Source organism: Antechinus flavipes, chromosome 2 (assembly GCF_016432865.1).
Source record: "Antechinus flavipes isolate AdamAnt ecotype Samford, QLD, Australia chromosome 2, AdamAnt_v2, whole genome shotgun sequence".
NCBI classification, from domain to species: Eukaryota; Metazoa; Chordata; class Mammalia; order Dasyuromorphia; family Dasyuridae; genus Antechinus; species Antechinus flavipes.
In genome coordinates this window covers 641,715,594-641,741,549 of record NC_067399.1, presented here as the reverse complement: position 1 = coordinate 641,741,549, position 25,956 = coordinate 641,715,594, and the positions used below count along the sequence as shown (strand labels likewise).

At 39.1% G+C, this 25,956-nt stretch overlaps 2 protein-coding genes across 2 annotated transcripts in view; one reads left to right on the top strand and one right to left on the bottom strand.

The window, feature by feature from the left end:
- The window catches only part of CCDC33 (coiled-coil domain containing 33), a 204,566-nt gene extending 202,641 nt beyond the window's left edge, over positions 1 to 1,925 (top strand). The window contains exon 22 of the transcript XR_007951217.1: positions 1,827 to 1,925. The gene's annotated coding sequence lies outside the window, so the exon portion shown is untranslated. The remainder of the gene's footprint in view (positions 1 to 1,826) is intronic.
- LOC127551988 (cholesterol side-chain cleavage enzyme, mitochondrial) lies at positions 1,307 to 24,033 on the bottom strand. The gene is made up of 9 exons (XM_051982260.1): positions 23,419 to 24,033; positions 14,409 to 14,564; positions 11,718 to 11,917; positions 8,882 to 9,085; positions 7,651 to 7,811; positions 5,353 to 5,519; positions 5,008 to 5,086; positions 3,241 to 3,429; positions 1,307 to 1,943 (listed from the first exon to the last, which is right to left on the bottom strand). The coding sequence occupies exons 1-9, from the start codon at positions 23,712 to 23,714 to the stop codon at positions 1,821 to 1,823; spliced, it is 1,575 nt and encodes a 524-aa protein (XP_051838220.1). The 5' UTR covers positions 23,715 to 24,033; the 3' UTR covers positions 1,307 to 1,820.
- Between the last annotated feature and the right edge of the window lie 1,923 nt (positions 24,034 to 25,956).

The following is a 25,956-nucleotide window of genomic DNA, read 5'->3' as shown; positions in this document are numbered from 1 at the left end:
AGCCCTGGAAAGTCCCCACTCTTCCACTGCCTCTCTCTCGCCCACCCGAGTCTCTCCCTTCCCAGGCTCCCTCCTAGAACCCCAGCCCAGAATCACTGCAGGGCAGAGAACAGGCAGATCGGTGAGAGCGGGGAGGAGAGAGAAGAGAAGGAGGGAGATTGAGTCCTAAATTAAAGAGTGTGTGTGAATCTTGGATCGTCAGAGGCAGGAGGACTGCTGATTTCCCAAAAAAGCAAGATGGCATTGAGATGCCCAAGGAAAAGGAGCTTAGGCCATCGGGGAGGACATCTCCTCCAAAGCCTTCACTGGACAGAGGGAGAAATGGGAGGCTCAAAACAGGTTGGGAATTTGCCTGAATTATTGACAGTCAGGAGTAGTCCTACTTCCAAGTATCCTATTCCCACTCTCTTGCAAAGACTTGATATAATGTGATAGGATCAGCTTTCAGCCTGACCCAAATAGGTGACTGCCCGCTTTGACCTGAGAACTACTAGGGAGACCCAGTACCCAAATGTATCTTCCTCAACCCTGGCAATTTTGCTCCAAATTCTGCCAAATTCTTGAGATTAAGACGTTATCCTTATATGAAATATAAATACCTCTTGGTTAGACTAGATGATTCTATGTCTCCTAAGATATAAGAAAACAAACTAATTGGGCTACTATCCCAACATGATCATAGACACTATCCAGGTCCATCTATATCCATCTAAATCCCCACCCTCGAAGAAGACCTTAAGGCAGAGTCAATTGATTGCGATTCCATTTTGTTATAATTTTGTTCTTTTTTAAATTTATTTTCAATAAATAAGCATTTATTTTCTAAACCCATTCATCCCAAATCAAGAAAAAGAAAAAGAAAACCTTTGTAAGTAATATGTATAATCAATAAAAAAAAATCCCATATTGGCTATGTCCAAAAATATGTCTTATTCTGCATCCTGTATCTCATCTCTCAGACAATGGGCAACAGGCTGCTTCATTGCTCCTCTCAGAGAGAAACTATGGCCTAGAGAGTTTAAGAAATTTGCCCATAATCACACAACTTGTGAGTAGCAGAGCCAAGATGCAAGCCCCATCTTTGGACTCCAGAACCAGATCTTTCCATCCCAACATTCTATGTTGCCTCAAATCTATGTGAAAAAAAAAGATCTTTTCCCACACTCAGCAGGACTCTCTGCTTGAACCATGTCAAGATTAGAGCATAACAGCTTTTTCATGTTCATGAAAGAAATCTGCATTGAGGATTATAGTCAGGAGCCTAACTTTCGTAATTTTTTTAAAAAGAAATTGACATTTTGAGACGTTTGTATATACAAAGTATTTATTGTTTTCCTTCCAGTCAAATATTCAATAGGCAAAAAATGGGAGATAGCAGATTTTATAGTGAAATCTCAATTTAAACCAATAAGAAAGAAGACTCCTATCTACCTTCTTTAGTAGATTTACATTTCTCTGGGGAAGATATGGCATAAGAATGGAATAATCCATAGACCACAGGTCCTTAACTTTTTTATGTCATTTAATCCCTTTGGCAGTTTCAGGAAGTCTGTGGATTCCTCAGAATCATGTTTTTAATTACACAAGATGCTCAGGATTATCAAAAAACCAAATTATACTTAAACATATTCTCCAAATATATATATATATTTTTAAAAGTTCACAGACCCACCGTAGATAAAGAGGCAAATAATTCCCTTGGCTCAGAGTCAAACCATAACCTTATCTAGTTGGGTTTGTTATCTCTGACTGGCTCTGCCTCGATGCTATCCCCAGCCTCTCTCTATAATAATAATACACAGGAGTCCTATCTCTCTGTGTTACAGCTGGGGCTTGAAGGGCCGAAAGGTGAACACGATGGGCTTGTCAGGCATCAAGATGAGATTAAAGGTGGTCCCCACTTCTGAAAGCTTGTGGACTTCGATCCTGAAATTCTCCAGAATCTGCGGAGAAGAAAGAACTAGGCTAAATAATAAAGGTGGGATACTCCAGTGCAAAGTTCCAAAAAGGAAACTGCCTTGGAGTGACGAGATGCTTGAGGATGCTCACACGATGTCTTGCACTGATGCCCCAAATACTATCATCGTATAATTCTTCGGTCCCTCCTGAATGGTTTCTATAATGCAATCCCCATGGAGAAAGCTTGTTCTAAGGGAATGGATAATACTTGAGAGGCACTGAAAATGGAAAAAGGATTGCTGGGGGTCCCGTATAAATGAGCTTGGAAGAGTCTACAGTGTTTTTTTTTTCTTGCCTCGTTCATGGGCAATGAGAGCAGAGATGCAGGAGAAACAAATATCTTGCAAGGTCCACAGTAGTTTCTGGGGACTGAGAGATTGATGATGGAAGGGTGGGGGCAGGGAAGGATTATTCCTCTGATAAAAAACGAGGTTATTAGACTAAACCAGTGGTGTCAAACTCAACTAGAAATGGGAGTCACTAAATAATACCTAAAAATAAGCTTACAAGGGTAAGCTGCACATTGATTTAGAAAACTATGCATTTACATCATCTATGTTCCCTTTTATTTTGTTAAATAATTCCTAATTATATTTTAATCTAGTTCCAATCACATTTAAGAGTGGTGCAGGCCATCTTCCGGGCCTATGTAACACTTCAGAATAGATCATCTCCAAGATTCCTTCAAATTGTAAATATTATGACACTGCAATAGTGACCTTGGAGCTGCTTCTGCCTCAGCAGGAGATTATTTATTTATATACCCTGGTATGTGGAGAAAACATTCCAATCCTCCTGCCATCTTTCCCCTCCCCATCTCCCTGGGACAAAGATTTATCTTCAGTGATCCTGAGAACATAGATCTTCCCCCTAACTAGCACTTTCACATCAGCCGTGGTTCTCATAGCACCATCAGACAGAGACTGCTGGGGCCCCAGAAGAATCAGTTTAGGTTCCTAGCCTCAAGTGTTTGTGACTTAAAACCCAGAGAAGCAAATGGAGCCTAAAAGGGAAGGTATGCTGGTGAAAAAGGGAACTGGAGCCCAAAATGGCTAACTTGGGTCACTCATACATCAGTCTTTCTACTCCCTGTCAACAACTCATCTCATTATTTTCTCTCTCGTGGATAGAGAGGGAACCCTTTTCGTGAGTAAGAATCCCTTCCAATCTAGCAATATCAAAATGGCTCTAATATATAGACTTTAGTCCCCAGAAGGGAACTGGATTTGGGACAACTTTAAGGAGATTCCCTCTCTCCTTCCCAAGCAATATTAGACTCACATGCATCAGAAAGATGGTCATCTCCAACTCAGCAATCCTCCGTCCGAGGCACTGCCGAGGGCCAAAACCAAAGCTCAGAGCCCGGAAGTAGGTATTCTCTTGAAACCATCTGGAGGGATCAAACTTTTCTGGGTTGGGGAAGAAGTTAGGATCCTTCCCCATGGCAAAGATGGCCACCTGGACCAGTGTCTGGAGGAAGTCAGAAGGAGAATACACTAGAATTACTCCCATGCAAAATACCCAGGACAGCCTGTTCTGTGGTACCTTCACTATCCCAAATGTATCACATGAGGGAATTCTGAAAGTTAGCTCAGGAACCCTCACCATAGAGTCAGGAGACACTGAACCTCATTACGTATTGGCCATGGAACCTTGGACAAATGACGTCACGCTTCTGAACCTCAGTTTCCTCATCTTTTCCAATGATATCAACCCCCATATTCCTTAATCAAGAAAATTACCATAAAAGAACTTGGAAAAGTATAAAGCAATATTGTAATGCAGAGTGATTGCTGATATTTCCTTTCTAAGAGGAAACTTGCTCCTTATTGTGTCCAAAAGGATGGTCTTATTAACCCCCAAATTGAAAGTGTTGAAATGTTAAATTCCTCATTAAACACCTACCTCGCTCCCAAAGCTTCCATCCAAATCACAATGCATTTCTTTGCATAGAAGTTACTTGACCATAGAAACTCTGCCTTATTTACCTTTCTCTAGATCACGTACAATACATTATACATAACAGTATCTAATGTTGGCTGAATGTAAAAGGAACTAATTACACACTGGCATATGTGCCAGCATTAAAAACTAATGACAATCCATTAGGCAATCTGTGCATTGTATTTCTGTTTCCAAGGCTAATTGATTTTCTAGCCTCATGATTTTCTATAATAACCATCATAAAAATTATACTTCTAGGTATACAAAGCTTTTTATGTTATCTCTTGTGATCCTCATAATAATCATAGGAAAGTAGAAGCTATCGTTCCCATTTTACAGATGAGGAAACTGATGCTGAAATAGATTAAGTAACTTGCCTGAAATCGTACATCCCAGCAAATGTGAGTCAGAATTTGAATTGAGATGGTCTTGATAGACTTTGCCATCTACACTACAGCCCTTAGTACATGAAAATCTATTGTCTGAGCTTGCCTCCCTAACAACAAATATAAATGTATTCCATTTGCTAAAAACCCAGTAAAATCACAGTCTCAGGATGAATACATTAATTTACATATACTATGGGCTGACTATTTCTAATAGCTTGTCTCTATCCCTTCTATGTGAATGTGTACTCCTCTGTATTTCTAGGGCAAGGAAGCCATCCACTATATTGCCCCATATAGCACAGACAAGGTCATGGAAACCATGACAATACAGGCATTTGAATGTGGAGACAAAAAAGAGATGTTAGTAGGGTATTATGGTTGAATGGGCTCATTCAGAAATGATAAGCACCTGTCATAATCACTCAGAAAGAAGGCTTTAAAAGGATGCTCTGGATAGAGACATTATGAAATGTTCAGGCTATGTGGGAGTGGGTTCTGCCCAACAATGGCAAGAAAAAAAAAGCTTAATTCCCTCTATGTGCTCCCCTCCTCTCAGGAAAAGGGCAATTGACCATCACCCAACCAAATCCCCAGAGCGTTTCCCTGCCTGTCATTTCCCTGATACTCATTCTGGTCTAGAGGCAAAAAAACAATGATTTGGGTTCTCTCGATGCCTTATGAGTAGGAATGAATACAAACTAGCATTGGGACTTACTTTAGCAGGGATGGCGTAATCCTGGAGAACTAAATCCGAAGGAATGTACCTTTGTATGGTGATTGCAATGGGGTGTAACCTGAAAGAAAAGGGATACTGAATACAGGCACTGGTCCTGAAAATGATCATGATCACAAGAAAAAAGTTCAATCCCAATTCAACTGATCAGCCATCTCCTGTTTTCTCATTCACACTTCCTATTTCTAGCTCCCCCCACAATTGTCGCTGCTTTATCATTTCTAATATCCTCCTCTCCTCTCTCTCTCTCTCTCTCTCTCTGGAAATTTTGGGAGGGTTGGGAAAGGGAAATAGAGCTGGACTTCCCCAGGATGGACACAGGCTTGCCTCAGGGTTTCCTTGATGGCAGCTTTGAGAAGCGGAACAGATTTAAGCATCAACTTCACATCTCCCTGGGCATCTCGCCGGGCAGCCAGGACTTCATTCCGAAGCATATCTTGTACCTTTAGGTTCCTAGCCATTTCATACAGGCACCACTGCAAGGTCATGGATGTCTGAAAGACATAGTGGAATATATTTTAACATATTTAACATGTATTGGACTACCTGCTATTAAGGGAGGGGATGGGGGGAAGGAGGGGGAAATTTGGAACAGAAGGTTTTGCAAGGGTCAATGTTGGAAAAATTACCCATGTGTTGGTATGTGTTGGAAATAAAAAGCTTTAATAAAAAAAGACATAGTTGAGGGTTGGAGGGAGAAAACTTAAGTCCCCCCAGTTGACCTAAAGCTAATTTTTCACACCTTCATCCCCAACATACATATTCTTAAATTTTGTATCACTGTCAGCCTAAGTAAAATACATCATGTACCTACATCCCATGTCAATAAAGGAGGACTTTGGGGTTCTCCCATTTAATGACACACACCTAACTGGCACTACAACATTTTTGCAGCTAATAGATTATTAAGCACTATTAAAGCTTCACAGAACAATCTAATAATGGTTCTAATAATACTCAATAATCCTATAAAGAAGAAAGGATTTGGTATCATCCCTTTGTACAAACAAGAAAATTAAGATTCTGGGAACTTGTTTTAAGTTTTTGCATATTTAAGTTTTTGTTTCTTCAAACAATCTCCAAAGTCTATATCAACACATCTTATTTTATATAGTATTCTCACGAAAATATCTCAAATGTGCCAAGACATCCTTTAAAGGGACTCTCTGGTCTTTTCAAGGAAACGTTTTCATACAATTAAAAATCCTTAAATGAATAACATGTAAATTTATCTTTCATGTAAATCAAGATTTCTATGTCATTTCTTTCAAAATTTCTATGGCAAAACTGACAATCCTTTCACAATCTGGTAAACTTTTGCAATTTCGCAATTAACCCATCTGCCCTCATTTTTTCATTTAGACATTGACATTAGTTAATTTCTATATTAATCAGTATTTGTGGCCTTTAGCTTTGATATATATATCAGTGACTACAAGGACTTGGCCTTGGAACACAAACATCAACTTGCCCCACAAATTTTCATTCTGGTTATAAGTCCTGCTCAGGACTCTAGGCAGAGTATATTCCAACTTCTGAGGGAAAGAAAGAATTGAGTCAATATACCACTTTTTTATTGAGAGGTCTCAGGCTCTACCGTTTATGTCAAAAAGACTAGAAGATGCCCTTTACTGAGTCAGATGAGTGTATCAGAAGCTTTTTTGGAATAACACATGGAGTGGCATATGGATGCCCACTCCCAACTTCTCACAAAGGAGCAAAAGAAAGGGATCACTTCAACATATACTTCTTCGAATATTTCATTTTACTATTCAATTGAAGAAATATTCTCTTGGAAGAGCTAACTCTTCTTCCATAAAATTTTGAGCTTGGTCAAATTTGTTTCTATAAGTGCATCTCTTTTCTCTCTCTCCTTTTTAATGACCTCTCTACCTCCCAGCTCAGTGACTACTCTCACCCAGTACTGTTCCCTCCTATCAGGAGGGAAAGACTTATAACCTCAGTCAACCATAGGTAGAAAGGTCTAAATGGGTTTTATTTTTAAAAGGGAGTCTCAATTAGCACTAAGTCACAAGGAGCATTCCAGGAATTCATGGGGAGAATTTTGAGGGGACTTACAAGTGCCCCCATATGGTAATATTCTCTAGTTTAGAAACCACTTTCCAGGTTCTATTTGTGTTACCTCACTTAATACAATGATCCTATGAGAGAGGGCAGACTAATATCCCTGTTTCTCTGTGTACAGACACCAAAGCTCAGCAATGTTCAAATACTTGCATGAGCATGATATCTGTGGAAATGTGTATAGAAGAATTGCACATGTTTAACATATATTGGATTGCTTACCGGATTGGGGAGGGGGTGGGGGAAAGGGAGGGAAAAATTTGGAATATGAGATTTTGCAAGGATGAATGTTGAAAGTTATCCTTGCATATGTTTTGGAAAATAAAAAGCTTTAACTAAATAAAAACATGACAAGCAAAAAAAAAAATACTTGCATGTATAGAAAATGTCAGAGACAAGGGTTGAACCTATGACTGCTGGCTCTGAGGGCTCAGTATATTGGGCTATTTTTGCCATATTGGACATGGTCCTCATCTGGCTTTTATCCATAATATCTGGGACATTGCACAAGTTCTTACACTCTCCCCCCTTCGTTCTCACCGTATCTACTCCTCCTGCCATCATCTCGGTAACATTGGCTTTGACATCTTCAAAATTCATGGTGTTCTTGTCTAAGAGACAGTAGAGAATGCCCGGGTAACACTTAGTGACTTCTGATCTCATCTTCTGGTCCTGGTAGAAGGTCTTCACATAACTTTCAGCTGACAGACAGGAGGAAGAAAGGGAATGTCATGGAGTCTCTCTGAATGGAAGGCCAGCGTTGGGTTGGGGAAGGGACATGAAGGAGCTGAGGAGGTTTAAGAGGAACAGAGAGGTTGGGGAAACCTGGAAAGAACTCATCATTGACAGTCAAGAAATGTGGGTTCTGATCATGTTAATGCTATTGACCATTTAATGACTCTGACTTCCCTTTGCCTTTCTGGACCATATTTACATGAATGTCTTTGGGGTCCCTGAAAGAACGATAAAGTGCTCGACAAAGGTATCATTGCCATCTTGCCAGTGACAGCTTTGCCATGCTAGCATTTCTATTGTCTCAAGGGCTAATGAAATTGGCACCCGTAAGGGTAGATTATTTTTCATTGGCTCTACCCATACTTCTTAAATTTTAGAATTCAGGGCACTCTCACCTTGCGCAGAAGATGTGTGCATGTGTGTACAAATACATGTGCACATGTGTGCAAATCTTGTGTGCATCTGTGGTTGTTGCATGCATGTGCTCGTGTGTGTAATACAACACACTCATACATGTAAAGAGCCCAAACATATGTGTCTTGCATGTGAGCCTGTGTGTGCTGTGCACATATGAACATTTGCACACATTCGTGATGTGCATGTACCATATATACACGCACAGTACAATGTACACATGCACTTTTCTTTTTGATGATCTTAAGAGATCCCCTTCCTGTTCTTTATAGTTTTCCATACTCACCACTTGTTCCCACCCTCTGTCAGGTACTTTTAGAGGTCTTTAGACAATCACTTCCGGTCCCCAGGTGAGGGCTGGGGAACACTATGTCCTTCATGATTGCTGCGTTATTGAATACTAGAGTTTCCTTAAGGGGAAACAGCTGAGTGACTGAGCCAGCAGAGACTCTTGCCCTAGGGGGCTCCCCTGTTTCTGCCCATCTCCTCTGGGAGTCAGAAAGCTGCCCCAGACCTTCCTCTGTGCTCGCTCCTCCTGTTACTCTTGGGGTCTGACCTGTGCCTGCCCCAGCCCCACGACCCTCAGTCACCCCAGAAGGATACTCAGAACCAGAATGCTCACCTCGATCAAAAATCAGGTCCCACGAGGCCACGTGGTCCCTCCAAGTCTTGGCCCTGACCATGCGGAACAATTCTGGAGGGAGGTTCAGCATGGGAACACTGGTATCAAACATTGTAGACACGGCATCAATGAACTTCTGGGCCTCAGGGTCCACAAACTCTTCCAGGAGCCCCAGACGCTCCCCAAAGAGAATGTTGCAGATAGCTGTAGGGACGGAGATTATTGTCGTTAATATGCCTGATTTGTGGCCTTGCTGAAAACTTCAGATGACTAGAATCCCCATGACCTGGAATTCTGCCTTCCCTCTCAAGGTCATTAATACCCTATGTTAAAACATGGTTCTTTGTTGTTCTTTTAATCAGGATGCAGTACAAGGACTAGGGAAGAAAAGCCAGTCTTTTTCACAAAGTAAATCTTAGGAAATCTATTTTGTTATATTATTATTGTAAATATGGAAAAAGGAACAACTATGAGGGTATCTACAGCACACCTGGAGAAGGGGCTACTTCTCTTGCTTTTATTAACTGGAATAAATTCTCAAATATTCTCAATATTCTTAAACCCATAAACATATTTCTCAAAAATACTTAAGCAAAACTACATAATAGAATGACCTCTATGATTAATGACATAATTTATATTTTATTAATTAAAATCAATTGATTAAATCATAATCAATCAACTAAACTTTCCCTAGTGTTGTAGTTTGGTCATTTTAGACTTTATTCCATTGGTTTGCTATTTCTTTCTCCAGCTCATTTTACAGATGAAGAAACTGAGGCATACAGGTGAAGTGGCCTGTCCAGTAAGTGTCTGAGGCCAGATTTGAACTCAAGGAGATGAGTATTTTATGCACTATGGCATTCCTTCCCTAGTTTACCTCCTTGCTTAATGGGGTACAAAGATCATCACACAGGGACATCTTGTTGATCTCTTGCTTCCTTTCTGTGTATTCACAAAATCATTTAGTCGAGGGGACTATAGACTCAAAGATAAGAGCTTTCCGTACTACACACTATCTCATGTACTGCTCACTTTTTTTCTGAGTGTCAAGTCCCTCATCTACAAAAATTAGGATTGGAGGGATACTAATACATGGTTGGTGGATTGGCAAACTGGTTCAAAGATTTGGGGCAACAATTTGGAATTATGCAAGAAAAGTCACCTATAATCTACAGAGATTCCATTGATGGAAAGAAGGAAACAATCATTTATTAAGCACCTATTTACAGGCATTCTGCTAAGTGCATTACAAATATTTCATTTGATCTCACAACAAACCCAGCTATTTTTACCCCCATTTTTAGATAGGGAAACTGAGGCAAATAGCGTTTAAGTGCCTTGACCAGGTTACACAACTAGTAAGCATCTGCAGCAGGATTTTAGCTCAGCATCTTCCTGGCTCCAGACCCCTTCTAGACTATCTGCTTCCTCAAACTAAGAATCAGGCTTTGGATTTAAGGAGGCAAGTGAACCCATTTGTAATGAGTCTCAGTGATTATTCTACATACATGAAATTGGCTGATCTCATTAGAGTTTGTGTCCTGGTATTGTCTGTAATAACAAATAATTTACTTATAAAACAAAATGATAATTTTGCTTAATAATCACAAAATAATTTTCTCATATTCTAAATTAGGGATTCTTCATCTTTTCTCTATCATGTATTCTACTGGGAATCTGATGAAGCTCATTTCTTAAATAACTAGTATTTATAGAGTGCATTAAAGTTTGATGAGATTTAAATCTCATAGCACATGAATATGTAACTCCTATGTCTCCTCTATTCCTATTCTGAATACCACCACCATTGTACACTCATCCTATCACCTTCTGTGCTATTCTTATGTCCATTTTAAAGTTGTTAAGTGGCTTGTCCAGAATTGTACAGCTAGTACAACTAGTCCGAGGTTGGATTTGAACCCTTCTTGATTCCAGACCTACCACATTATCTACTGCACCATCTTGCTGCTCTTCTATCTTCCTTATTTCTGTAGAAGGCAACGCCATTCTCCCAATCCCTTGAGCTGCAAGCTGGGAGTCATTCTGAATTCCTCACTCCTTCTCATCTTATATATCCAATCTATCACCAAAAGTCTGTTGATTTCTCAGTTATAGCATCTCTTAAAAATACTCCTCTCTCCTGAAACTCTCATCATCCTACATCACCATACTCCTGGATTATTGCAATAGCCTGTTGGGGAAGGGTGGGGAGGGTCTCTCTGCCTCCAGTCTCTCTCCACTCCATTCCATCTTTCATTCATTCTATGTCAACCCCATACTCAATAAATTCCCATGGCTCCCTTGTTACCTCCAGCATCAAATACAAAAATACTCTTGTCTGACATTCAGAACTTTTAAAATCCAATCCCCTCCTATCTTTCCAGGCTCCTTACATTTTACTCCCCTACCCATACTCTTTAATCGAGTGACACACTGGCTTTCTGGCTGTTTCTCAAACAAGACACTCTATTTCTAGATTCTGAGCATTCTTCTGGCTGAGTCCCATGCCAGAACACACTTTCTCTTCATCTCTGCCTCCTGGATTCCCTGCCTTCTTTTAAATCCCAATTAAAATCCCATCTTTTACAGGAAACTTTTCTCTAATTTTAAGTGGCTTCCCTCTGTTAATTCACAAGCCATTTATCCTGTGTGTAGCTTGTTTGTATATCCATTTATTTCATGTTGTCCCTCCCCTTGAAGGCAAGGATTCTTTTGTCTGTTTTTGTATCCTTAGCACCGAGCCTGGCACAGTAGGAAAGTAGTAGGGAAATAATAAATATGGATTGATGAGTCTTTAATTGTTAAAACCCTCCTTCAGTCAGACTTTACTCACACTCAAAAGCAAATCGAAACAGGTCCTGACTGAGGTCCACAGTGTACTTTCCTTGGTCACTCCTCTCAATCTCCTTGTATATCTTCTTTACAAAGTCCTCTGAAATTGGGGTGAGAAGGGGCTCAAAATTGTTCATGGAGTCCAAAGCCAACACGAACTGGTTCAGGAAAACCCGATCTTTCTTCCAACTTTCAGAGCTCCTGAGAAGGAAGGAAATAAAAGAAGCTGAAGACAATGAAACAGACTGTGATGGTCCAACTATCTATGAAGGCAACTCCATCCATCCCAGGTCAGAGAATCCCTCTGTAATCACCTACCAGTGTAATCCCTATCACCATCTTTCATATTTCTTTGTCATTTCAGCCCTCCTGTCCCCTTCCTCGCTCATCCAAACCTGGTGTTTGAAAGAGAAATGCACATGCATGCAAAAGGTACCTAATGGGTGATAATGGTCCTCTCTCCTTCCTGACTGGAAAGAAGAGATGCTATAAGTCTCTTGGTGGAGAAAGAAATTTTAGACTCTCCCTACTTGGGCACATGGGCTACCAGGTGGCCTGTGACTGTAGACCACTATTCTTTGCCCCCTTGCCTTCATCCTTTTCTGCTCTTGGGCAGAGGAGGAGGAGTCTGGGCAGTGGCCTTCATTAAGTTGGGAGAGCAAGCTGCCAGAGGCCCAGCAACCAGCATCCATGCCATTTCAGATTTTATGGATGCCCTGGCCCAAGGAGCAGCCGAATCCCAAAAAATTTACTCAACCAAGCAAAGAAGTAGCCATGTTTGAAAGGGAATTTGGGGGAGAAACCATTATAGTAAGTGCTTTAAAGTTAAGTCCACTCCCCCCAACCAGGGATCAAAATGGTATAAAAAAGAATTTTGAGAAAAATCTTTTATAATTCTTCTAGAAATTACCTAGAAAGCTAATTGAAAATAATTGCTCAAATAATATTGGGGTAAAATAACTGTTGTTTGATATAACAACCAATAAACATTTATAAAGCACCTACCATATGTCAGGCATTGTGCTAAGCATCAGGGATGGGCACTTAGGCTGATAGGATTAAAGAAGAATCTCTCTAACCTTTGGAACCCTCAAAGCACAATGTATTTTTGCTCTGGGGACCTAACATTCCAAGTAAACACGATGCAAAGAACACTCTGACATGATCATTCCCAGACGCCTTACCCAAAATCTAAATCTTATTCTTCAAAACCCTTACAGTCCTTTGGTCATATCTCTTTGCTCATGTCAGAGTGTTCTTTGCATCATGCTTGTTTTTGTTCAACACCCCTATTACACTCAACAGAAAACAATAAAACAAAAAATTGTTAAGGGTCTTCAGTGCAAAGTTGAAGAACTGGTATTTTCTCCTGGAGACAGATACTAACAATGTACCTCTGTGCAGCCATTTCTTTATTCAATCACATTATGGAATTGAGTCTATTACCTCCAAAGACTTCAAACTTCTTTGAATGAAAACAACAATTAAAAAAAGTTTTAGTCCACTCCCAAAATATGTATATTTATTTACTTATAATCATATTTATAAATGCTGTGCTAATAATTATGTTTATTATGAAGCTTATGCAAAAATGATACTTTTTTAAAATGAGCTAAATATTAGCTAATGATATATCCTAAAGTCACCAGAATGTGTGGGTCATGATCAGATCTACATTTTAGGAAAATAATTTTGGCAGCTGTTAGGAAAAGGGATTAAAATGAAGCGGAATTCCAGTGATGAGCCAACTATAAGCAAGAAGTGACGAGGACCTGGAATAGGTTAGTGGCTATATGAGTAAAAGAGAAGCAAAGAGACATAAGAGATGTCATAAAGTTAGAAATGACAAGATTTGGCAACAGATTGAATAAGGATAGTAACAGTGAAGAGCCTAGGATGACATCAAGATTTCGAATCCCGGTAAAGTATCCCAGACCAAAAAAAAAAATTGGGGTGATTCATACCAATAAGCAGCGATAGGCAGTGCCTGTGTAATTAAGCACTCAATTTATTAGCTGTATGATTGGTCATTCAACTTCTGTTTGGAAAATGGGAATAATAATAGTACCTACCTCCAAAGCTGTTATGAGATAATAATTGCAAAGTGTTTACTTAACACAATTTTAGCACACAGTAAATGCTGTATAAATGTTAGCTATTATTGTCATTATTATTGTTGTTATTAAACTATAGAAGAGATTAAATTTTCAAGAATTCAAATCACAGACTCTCAGTCAGAAGAAACAATGCCCCCAGCAAACTTTGAGGACACATAAAGAGCAGGACTGCCATTCCAGTTCTGATAAAGATGCTTATGATTATTACCATGTCCACCATCCTCATGGCCAACTGCTAACCCATAAACTTTACTATAACACATTTCACTTTTTCCCAAGCTTTCTCATTTTTGAGTTTATCTGATCCTCACAACATTCTGAGGCATCATAGAACAAGAATTATTCCTTCCACTAGATAGATTTACAAAACCAAGACCAAGTCAAGGAAAGGGATGCCCAAGGTTACACAGCTCAAACTGGGGAGAGCTGGAACCAGAGTCCGGATCTTTTTATTACTCGGCTTCTGTTGATTCTATAAGAGTCCCTCCCCACAACTCTTCGGATGTCTTTTGATTCCTTCCCTTGTGATATGAGGAGAGGAAGTTGTATCTCCAAGAGAAGGAAAAGAGACTTACTTGAAAAGGACTCCAATAGGTTTTTTCATGTAGGTGTGATAAGCCACCCATGGTGGGACACAATATCTTTCTGGATAGGGTCCTTCTGCTTTAAAGAGGCAGGCAGCATCATCTGGGTTGATGATAAAAACAGATTCCGTATTGCCAAGTTTCTCCCTGAAAAAGTTAATGAAATCAAGAGATCAGAAATCAAACCCTAGAGATCTGCCCCTACAGCCTGAGGTAAGCAGAGTTAAATCTTTGATTCTAAGCACTAAATCAGTCTTTAGGACCAAGCATCCCAAAACCAGCTACGTCAATTCTTGTACTAATCCCTCACACCTGGAGCAGGAACCTCCTTCTGGCCTGGCTCAGCCACAAGCCTGACATTTCTTACCTAATTATAGTCATGCTAGACAGACCTCCGTTACCTGCTTACTCAGTGACTGAAACTGGAATCAGATTTTAAGACAGGGGTGAGCAAATTAACAGTCTCAGGGCCTGGAATTCCAGCTTTCAGAGAGCATCTGTAGGGACCTTCAGGAGATATGAGCAGTCCGACTGGCTTGCAATGGAAATAATGTCACCTGTATGTAAGGCTTGCAGTCACTGCATACCTATTATTTAAATGTCCATGTTGTAAGACTATTCCCAGGAAACTGACTCCAGGTCTGGTACTCTATCCACTGTGCCACCAAGCTGTTCATAGTGGTATATACATAACATATGTAATAATTATAGAGAGAGAATCGTATATGACATATGTATAACATGTATAATATCTAGAAGTAAGAGACAGCTCTGTGGCGCAGTGGATAGAGCACCAGCCCTGAAATCAGGAGGACCTGAGTTCAAATTTGACCTCAGATCCTTAACACTTCCTAGCTGTGTGACTCTGGGCAAATCACTTAATCCCAATTGCCTCAGCCAAAAATATATAGATATAGATATAAGTATATAACATATATAAATACATAATATAAAATGCATAGAAGTATATGTATAATATAAAGTGGTATATAATATTCAGAGGTATTATATAGAATATTGAGAGCCAAGTAAATATATAACCTGCATAATATATAATTTCTAGAAGTATATGATACATAGAAACATATACATGGAATATGTATAACATAAATAATAGATAGAAGTATGAAAATAATATATAACATATTATCTCTAAAATTATACATATATATAATATATAATATTTAGAAGTAAATATAGAATATAGAATATATTCTTTATATCAGAGCTTCTTAAACTTTTTTCCATTTAAGATCTCTTTTCACCTGAGAAATTTTTACATGGTCCCAGATATGTAAGTATATAAAATAGATACACAAAGCAAACATTTACTGATAATAAATCATAATTTTGTAACCCCCACATTCAGTTTTGAGAGCCCACATGGGATTGGAAACCACAATTTAAGAAACTGAGCTTATATAATATATAGAAATATATGCATAATATCTAATATATGCATTATATAATACACAGAAATATGTACATATGTTACATATACATTATATATGATGTATAGAAATATAATATATAGAAGTACATTCATAATATAAACTATATCCTTTATATAGAATATACAGAATACAGAATATATAACATGGAAGTACAGATAAAATATAGAATATAGAGATATATGCAGAATATATACATAGTATGTAATATATAGAAGTATACACATGTAATATATACATAATATATAGAAATATATAATAGAAAATATATACTTTATATATAATATATACAAGTCATTGAAATCTATATACAATGTATGATATATAATATATGGAAGTAATACATAATATAATATGTAGACATGTGTATATAATATATACAGTATATAACATATAGACACATATACATTATATATAGCATATATAATATAAAAACAGATATACATAATATATATATACATTATATATAATATATAGACACATACATTTATGTCTGTGTGTATATATACATTCATATATATACATACATACATACATATACATACAAGGTAATAGGAGGTAAGGGAGCATCAACTCAGGGGATCAGGAAAAGCCTCATGTACAAGATGATACTTGAGCAGAACTCTGAAGAACTCTAAAATTCCAGTTTTAGAACTGGGGAGTCTAAAAGGTGGAAGTGAGAAGGGAGGGTGCTCCAGATAAGGGGTGAAGGTGGGGTAGAGACAGCCAATGCAAAGGCATGAAAATGAATGGTATGAGGAGCATCCCGAACGTCAGCTGGTACCATAGAATATGTGAAAAGGATTAATCAATGCTTTTGGCTACCCTTACCCATCTCCTCAACCCCCAGTCCCCACACCCCACACCCCTCCCATCCATCCCATAACATCCTGTTTTTCAATCTAGGATTTTTGGGGTAAGAGAAGTAATTGATGCAGCTGATGCCCCCTTCCCCAGGCTTTAAGGAGAAGGGAGGCCATCAATGGGAGTCTCAGGCTGATGTGGTTTTCTTCCTTATTTACAAGAAACCTCGGAATTTTCCAAAAATCTGTTCTGCCACAGTCAGATCATTTTTACCCATAACTTTTTGATCCTTAACATAGTGACCTTCAAGACCAGGATGAAAAACCAAGACTTTTCACTCCAGTAGAATGACTTATTTGATTCTGAATATTAATGATATATCTCGTTTTTTGGTGACTTAAAAATCTTCAAAGTCTCTCATTATCAGTAACAAAGCAATAACAAAGACCTTTTTGGTCTGATTTTTCTTGTGCAGCATGATAATTGTGGAAATGTCTAGAAGAATTGCACATGTTTAACTATAGTGAATTACTTTGATCTAGGGAAGGTGGGAAGGAGGGAGAAAAATATTGAATCAAGGTTTTGCAAGAGTGAATATTGAACAAAGTAACAAAGTACTTATACTTTGGGCTTATACCCCAAAGAGATACTAAAGAAGGGAAAGGGACCTGTATGTACCAAAATGTTTGTGGCAGCCCTGTTGTAGTGGCCAGAAACTGGAAATAAATGGATGCCCATCAATTGGAGAATGGCTGGGTAAATTGTGGTATATGAATGTTATGGAATATTATTGTTCTGTAATAAATGACCAGTAGGATGAATACAGAGAGGCTTGGAGAGACTTATATGAACTGATACATGAAATGAGCAGAACCAGGAGATCATTATACACTTCAACAATGATACTGTTTGAGGATGCATTCTGATGGAAGTGGATTTCTTCAACAGAGATCTAACTCAGTTTCAATTACTCAATGATGGACAGAAGCAGCTACACTCAAAGAAAGAACACTGGGAAATGAGTGTAAACTGTTTGCATTTTTGTTTTTCTTCCCGGGTTATTTTTACCTTCCGAATTCTCCCTGTGCAACAAGAAAACTGTTTGGTTCTGAAAACATATACTGTATCTAGGATATACTGTGACCTATTTAACATGTATAAGACTGCTTGCCATCTGGGGAGGGGGTGGAGGGAGGGAGGGAGGGGAAAAGTCGGAACAGAAGTGAGTGCAAGGGATCATGCTGTAAAAAATTACCCAGGCATGGGTTCTGTCAATAAAAAGTTGTAATTATTTTTTTTAAGTAACAAAGTAATAAAAGGAGGACAGGAAGAAGAGGGAGTAGGAGTCAGAGTTGGAGGCCATTAGAAGAAGAAAAGGCAAGTATGATGAAAGGAAAGAAAAGAAAAGGAAGAAAAAGAGAAAGAGTAAGATTTCTCCCCAGCTCTGAATGATCATTGCCTAGTATGTTCTCTCTGTCTCTCTCTACTCTGGTTCTGTCCTTCCTTTTCCCTTCTCCAATCCCCTTCTTTTCTCTCTCTCTCTCCCTGTCATGCTGTCTCTTTTTGTCTCTCTTTCTATGTCTCTGTCTCTGTCTCTCTGTATGTGTATCTTTCCTTCCCTCCTCCCCTACTTTCCCTCCTTTCCTTCCTCTCTCCCTGTGTCTCTCTCTCTTTCTATCCCTCCCTCTCTCCCCACCTCTCTCTACCTCTCTCTGTGTCAACCTCTCTCTGTCTGTTTGTCTCTGTGTGTTTCTCTGTGTGTGTCTTTGTCTCTAAGTATGAGATCAAAACATTCTGCAAAGCACATACAAGGTCAGGCAAAAGGAAAGCATGTCCTTCTCTTCCCCTCCCTTTCTCCCCTCCCCAGGCTCAAGCTTCATCTTCCCCATGAGCTACTTATATATTTGATCAATTTAGATATGGAGTGGGGGACATGATATAGCAGATAGAGCACCAGGTTTGGAGTAGGAAGCCCTGAGTTCAAACCTGACTTCGGACACTTACTAGTTGTGTGATCCTGAGCAAGTCCCTTCATCCTGTGTGCTTTAATTTCCTAATCTATAAAATGATCTGGAGAGGAAAATGACAATCCCTCCAGTATCTTTGCCAAGAAAACCCCAAATGAGGTCGTAAAGAGCTGGACACAACTGAACAACAGCCACAATCAGACATTTGTATAATGTCAACATTTCCAATGTGTATTTTTAATAACTTCCCTGTTGGCATATTTAATTTTTTTTAGCATTTTCATTATACATGAAGCCATGTGTAGCCAACTATAAAAAGGATGTACAGATGTCTTTGTGATCCCAAATGCCAGAAAATCTAAGACTTATGAGAAGTTTAAGTGCTATCTCTCAACTCCAATTAATCTAACTCAGTTAAGGAAACTTGCTCATGCAGAAAGGCATGGGGCCATGAGCATCTTGGTAGTTATATTAATCTAAGCCTGAATATTGAGAAGTGATCCTGGGTGGGAGAAGCAGGGGAGAGACGGCAACCTGGAGACCTGAGAAAGCATTGTGGGGAGGGAGGAAAGGGAACCCACAGGAACTCCAGCTTGGTCACTCACCTATCAAATGAGGAGTTTGGACTAGATGAAATATGTCATCTCCTGAATCTCTCCTATCAATCAACAAATAGTTATTAAAAATCTACCATATATTGAATCACCACATAGTATTTTCACTTTTTTGTTGTTATTGTTTTCTTGTTTGCTTGTTTTTTCTCTCATTTTTTTCCCTTTTTGGTCTGATTTTCCTTGTGCAGCATGATAATTGTGGAAATGTTTAGAAGAATTGCATGTTTAACTATATTGGATTACTTTTATCTAGGAAAGGGGGGAAGGAGAGAGAAAGATATTGAACCAAGGTTTTGCAAGAGTGAATGTTGAAAACTATCCTTGCATGTATTTTGAAAAATAAAAAGCTAAACAAATCTACCATATGCTACGCAGTAGGCCAGGTCCAATCCATACTGACAACAAGTCTAGACCCTAATGAAGAAGACAAACTCACATAAAGATAAAATACAGTGTAAATAGCAAAGTAATTCATCTGGAAGTTCTAGTCTGGAAGTTTCTGACAACGCTAACCACTGTCTCTTCCTGCTGTTCTTTCCCCTCAGCTTCCGCAACCCTGCTTTCCTCTAGTTCTCCTCCTAACCAGCACACTGTGTGAGCTCACTCTGCTTTTGTGCTCTTACTGTGAGTGATTTCCTCCCTCTCCTCTCTACAGCCTCAGCCTCTTCCCTGGAGAACCTCTCCCTATCCCCAGCTCTGATCTCCACTGAGAGAATCTCCCAGTATCTCCACCAGGAGCAACTCCACCCAGATATCTTATCAGCATCTTAAATTCAACTTGTCCAAAAGAGACACTTAAGCCTACCTCCCTCCAAAGTCCCTCTGTCTGCAGACAGCCCCCCTTCTTTTCAGCAACCCATCTCTCAGCATCCTCTCACTCTCTCTTCTTTTCCTTATTCATCATATTCAATCTGGTGCCATTGCCTATCGGACTTAGCTCCCCAGTCCAGCCCGTTTCTCCTCTGTGTCTGAACAGGATCAGAGCTTACTTAAGATTTGTTTACCTGACTTGACTCACACCTGGAAGAATGTCATAGTGGATAGAGGGCTAAATTTGGAGTCTTCAGACCTTAGCTGAAATCCTAGCCCAAACACTCACTATGTGCTCACAGAAAGGAGAAGGAAATAAGCATTTATTAAGTACCTACTATATACCAGGTATTCTGATAAGTGCTTCACAGATATTATTTCAGTTAATCCTCACAACTGCTTTGGTAAGTCAGTGCAATTAAGATCACTATTTAAGTTGAAAAAACTGAAGCAGAGTTGAAATGACTTCCCCAATGTCACACAGCTAAAAGTATGTGAGGGTGGATTCAAACTTGAGTCTTTCTGACTCTTGGCCCAGCACTCCATCCACTGCACTTTTTAGCTACCTCTGAGTACAAGGCAAGTAACCCTTCTCTCAGTTTTCTCATCTGTAAAATGGATATGATATTGCAATACTTACTGTACTAAGTTTTATTAGAGTCAAATGAAATAATACATAGAAAGTGCTTTCTAAAGCTTAAAAACTTCTATAACATCATTTTTTAAAATATAAATAGGATGTTCCCAAGGCATGGTGAAAAGAACACCATCTCCAGGGCCAGAAGACCTGGGTTAGATCCTGCCAATGATGTTTATTGTCTATGTGACCTTAAGCGAGTCTCTTCACTTCTGCCTCAGTTTCCTCATCTGTCCAATGAAGGCCTCTGGTAGCCTTCTCAGCTTTAGAGCTCTCATCCTATTATCATATTCTCATATGAATTATTGTTATAGACTCTTAATTTGTTTCCTTTTTCACTTCCCACTCAATTCAAACCATATTCCATCTAGTCACCAGAAGAATTTTCCTAAGTCATGGCACTGATCCCATCATTCTCCTGTTCAAAAGCTTTCAATAACCACCTGTTATCTCTAGGACAAAGTACAAACTTCCCAATCCGGCATTTTAGGCCTTCCATGTTTGCCTTTCTAATTATATCTACATTACTCTGCTCGTGATTCAGCCATCTTGGGCTGATACCAGAATTCAGCATTCCATCTACTGGATCCATGCATTTACTCCAGCAACCTGCTCTGCCCGACCCTCCATCCTTCCTCGTCTCTGCCCTTCAGAATCTTCCTCTCTCTTTAGGTCTCCAGTCCTGAGCCACCTCGGCCACGAGCCCATCCATCATCCCAAGAATAGTTAGTATCCCCTTTATTTCCACATCACCCTATATCGTTGCATCACTTATCTGTGTACCTGCTTCATAATCTCCTTGAAGGCAAAGAGTGCTTAATGTGTGTCTTCAAACATACCAGGAACAGAATCTTCTTTTTAGTAAACACAAAGTAATGTTTGTTTGATGACATCAAAATTCTGTTAAGGAAAAATTGATTCAGCACATTTTCTCTCTTTAGACCTCCCAGAAAAGCAAATGAATAACTAAAATGAAAGGAGATAAGATCTTTAGAAGACTGGAAGGAGAGACATCCTGTTCAGTGCTCTAGACAAACAACATGCATTTATTAAATACTTATTGTAACAAGTGCTATCTGGGAATATCAAATGGTAGAAATCATTGAATCATAGAGAGAGCCTCTAAACCAGGAATTCTTAACATGGGAGTCCGTGATCTTGTTTGTGTGTATGTATATGTGTGATTGTATTTCAGTATAATTAATTTCCTTTGCAATCCTCTGTATTTTAATACATTTTAAAATATTCTGCAAAGGATTCTCTAGGCCTTAGCAGTCCAGGACCCAGTAAAAGTGAAAAAGCTCTTCATTCTACAAATGAGGGAATTGCAATCCTAAAACTGAGAATAATCTGTATTCAAAGTCATGCATCTGTTGTTCAGTCACTGAGTCATGTCAGACTCTCTGTGACTGTGGCAGCATGCCAGTACTGTCTAGGAGACTTTCTTGGCAAAGACACTAGAGTGGGTTTACCATTTTCTTCCCCAGTGGATTAAGGCAAACAGGAGCCCAGGATCACATAGCTAGTAAGTGTCTGAGGCTGGATCTGACCTCAGGTCTTTTTGATTCAGACCTAGACTGAGCCATCTAGCTACCTCTAATTAGTAGCAAACCCAAAACTTGAATCCAGACTAGCTTCTAGTCCTTATATTGTCCCACCTCAATCTCAGAAACCAAATCAATAATCCCTGGGAAGAATAGTAGCTCTGTTTATAGGGAGAAAGATACAAGTAAAAAGTGCGGGGAGAAAAAAAGGCTGAATCAGGACTTAGCAAGTCTTGCAACGCCACAAATACACATACATCCCCCCACAACATTCATTTGTATTTCTTTCTCCTTTACTAGACTAGTCTGCAACAAAGCAAAAAAGAGAGAAATACCAGAATGCAAAGGGGTTAGGGATTAGAGTGGAAAAAATATAGCAAGACATAGGGAGGAACTTGGGCCAGAGTTAGGGACAGGGCATTTATGTGTATCCCCCAAGAAAGGTTGGAAAATCAGCATCTCTGATGAAACTGTCCCTGACAGATTTGACTATGTGAGGGGTAGGGAAGGGGTTCTGTTATTTCCAAATAAACACTGACCAAGGAGCGTTCTTTGAGATCTTTGGATAGATTTCACAAAGTCTTAATTACCTTAGATAATTTTTTTAAAGGTCTTTGTTTTCAATAAACTCTAACTGAAAGTCAACATTTCCTTCAATTATTTTAGTTTTTTAAAAACATTACACAAATCTTTTTTTCTGAATTTTATTTTTTCCATAAAAACCATGTTGTGAAACAAAACATAATCTTTCCCCAAAAAAATCTCAAGAAAAATAAAGTTTAAAAAAGAGCATGCTTCAATCTGTATTCAGCCACAATTAGGTCTTTCTCTGGATATGAATAGCATTTTTCATCATAAGTCCTCCAGGGAAGTTGTGGATCATTCCTTCAATTATTTTAAAGCATTCTTATTCTAAGATGGAATCCATGGGCATCACCCCAACTGTCCCAGGGTCTAAGGACATTAAGAACCCCACTGTAAAATCAGCAGGGAAATTAAAGAACTCCCCAAATCCTCTCCTCTTAACAATTCTATCACGCTATTTGACTAAACCCAAAACAAACTCCTACATGCTAGAGTATGGAAAGGAATGTTTATAAAAGATCACATCAAAATTACTCCTAGGCCTGTTGACATTACCTTGCCTTCACCTTTGTGGAGGGACTTCACTTACCGGTAAATTGGTCCTAACTGTTGGAAGCCCTGCAAGGTTCGGATATGCAGGTTCCGCATCCCATTCTCCATCCAGAAATGGAGCAGATTCATCCAACCATTGGCTCCATTTAAGGGCATCTCATTGAAGGGCCGGGGTCTCCGATCCCGGAGAGGGAAAGTGGCCGGGTCACTACCTCTAGCTGGCAGCTGAACTCTCCGAACATTAGACGTCCAACCATCTTGTCTTGGTGAACCAAGGAGGTAATGACGGCACTTAGCCAGAGCTGAGTGTTGTGAAATTCCCCTGGTAAACATCACCCCAGGTGCTGCTGCTGCTGCTGTTGCTGACAGAAATGGGACTATTCCTAGGTCACCCAACTCACTGTTTATAACAATCCTAGCTCAAGGTTAAGTAGCTTGTCACAGCCACTGATATCTCTACCCCCACTTCTCTCTCTCTCAATTTCTGCTCTTTTTGTGTGTCTCTCACTATGTAGCTTTCTCTCTCTTCTCTTTCTCCCTCTCTCTTTTTGTCTCTCTCTCTTTCTATCTTCTTTCTCTGTCTCTCTCTGCCCTCTTTCCACCTTTCTCTGTATCTCTCTCTTTTTTCTCTCTCTCTCTGTCTCTCTCTCTCTCTCTCTCTCTCTGTTTGTCTCTCTCTCTCTTTCTCTCTCCACTCCCCCTGGATTCCTTCCAGAGAAAGAAGTGTCAAGGAGAGGTCCTTTAGCTATCCTGACAGACTGAATTTCAATCAACCATTCAAAAAAAGGGCTACTCTAGAGAACAAGAAAATTTGATTAAAGAAACATACATTAGGTGCCTGCTATATGGAAGGCAATGATAATAAAGAAAAAATGATACAGTACCAGCTCTCAGTGAATTTATATACTAATGGGAAAATATGTAGAGAAGTAAAATATGAGAGAGGAGGAGAGAGATAGACACAGAAACAGAGACAGAGAAGGAGATAGAGAAAGATATGGAACAGATCAATAGATATGTCAATCAGTAGGTAGACCGATGGATGGATGGGTGGATGGATGGATGGATGGATGGAGAAGGCATTTAGCATATTTGAAGTCAGTGCTAAGTTCTGGAGACACAAATACAAGCCTTTGTCCTCAGTTATGATCTAATAAGAGAAGGGAGTGAAGAGGTCAAAGGATAGCTCCAAAAAAGTGAACTGGAAAATTATGTGGAAGGATAGGATATTGATAATAGTAAAGATCAGGGTAAGTTTCATAAAAGGAGATGGTGACTGAACTAGTGCAACTGGATGGTACAGTGGATAGAGCGCCAGATGTGGGGTCAGGAAAATCCAAGTTCAAATCCACCCTCAAACACTTATAACTGTGTGATGCTGGGCAAGTCACTTAACCCTGTTGCCTCCATTTCCTCATCTGTAAAATGATTTGGAGAAGGAAACAGCAAGCCACTTCTTTATCTTTAACATGAAAAGCATGCATGGATTTTGTCCATAGAGCCATGTAATTGAACGTGATAGAATGGCTAAATGATAACCTGGGCTACTTTAGAGTGAAGGATCCTTAGTCCAGAAGTGGAAGTTTAAAGCAAGCAAGTGAATAGGCAGACCAAGAGACTGGGTGAGCACAAAGTGTGGGGGTCAGCAGCAGTATGTATTAATAGAAGCATGCAAGCATTTCTAGTACCTCTTCCCCATGTCCTTGAAAGGTTAGTGGAAGAACATAAGGTTATAGATTTAGAAATAGATGGTCTAGTCCAATCCTCTCATAGTATGGAAAAAGCTGTGACTTCTCCATGGTCATTCAGGTAACAACTAATAAGTAAATGGTAGAGCAATGATTGCTTTTTTAAATCTTTCTTTAATTTTACTTTTCTCACATATAAAAAATTTTAAACTTTTTTTCAGCATTTTAAGTTCTAAATATTCTTTCCATCTCTTTAACCCCATTGAGAAGGCAAATAATATGATATAGATTATACATGTGCAATCATGTAAAACATACATCCACATTAGATCAGCCACCAAAAAAAAAAAAAAACCACAGACCCCTGCCCCCACCAAAGGAAAAGAAACATAGAACAATAAAGAAAATATTAAAAGTATACTTTGATCTGCATTCAGTCTCCATCAGTTTTTTCTCTGGAGACTGATGGCACCTTTCATCGTTTAAGTCCCTCAGAATTGTCTTAAATCATTGTATTGCTAAGAATCATTGTATTGCTAAGAATAGTTCGTTCTTTCACAGTTAATCATAATATAATATAAAATAGCTGTAATTGTGTGTAGGGGTCTCCTGATTCTGCTCACTTCACTTTGCATGAGGTCATTTATATGACCTTTCTTTCCAAGTTTTTCCAAAATCAGCCTGTTCTTCATATCTTATTGTACAATAGTATTCCATCTCTATCCTATACCATAACCTGTTTGGCCATTCCCCAATTCATGGGCATCCCCCCAATTTCTAATTCTTTGCCACCATAAAAAGAGCTGCTATAAATCTTTTTGTGCATGTGAGTCCTTTCCCCTTTTCTTTGATCTCTTTGCAATATAGTGGTATTGGTATAGTAGTGG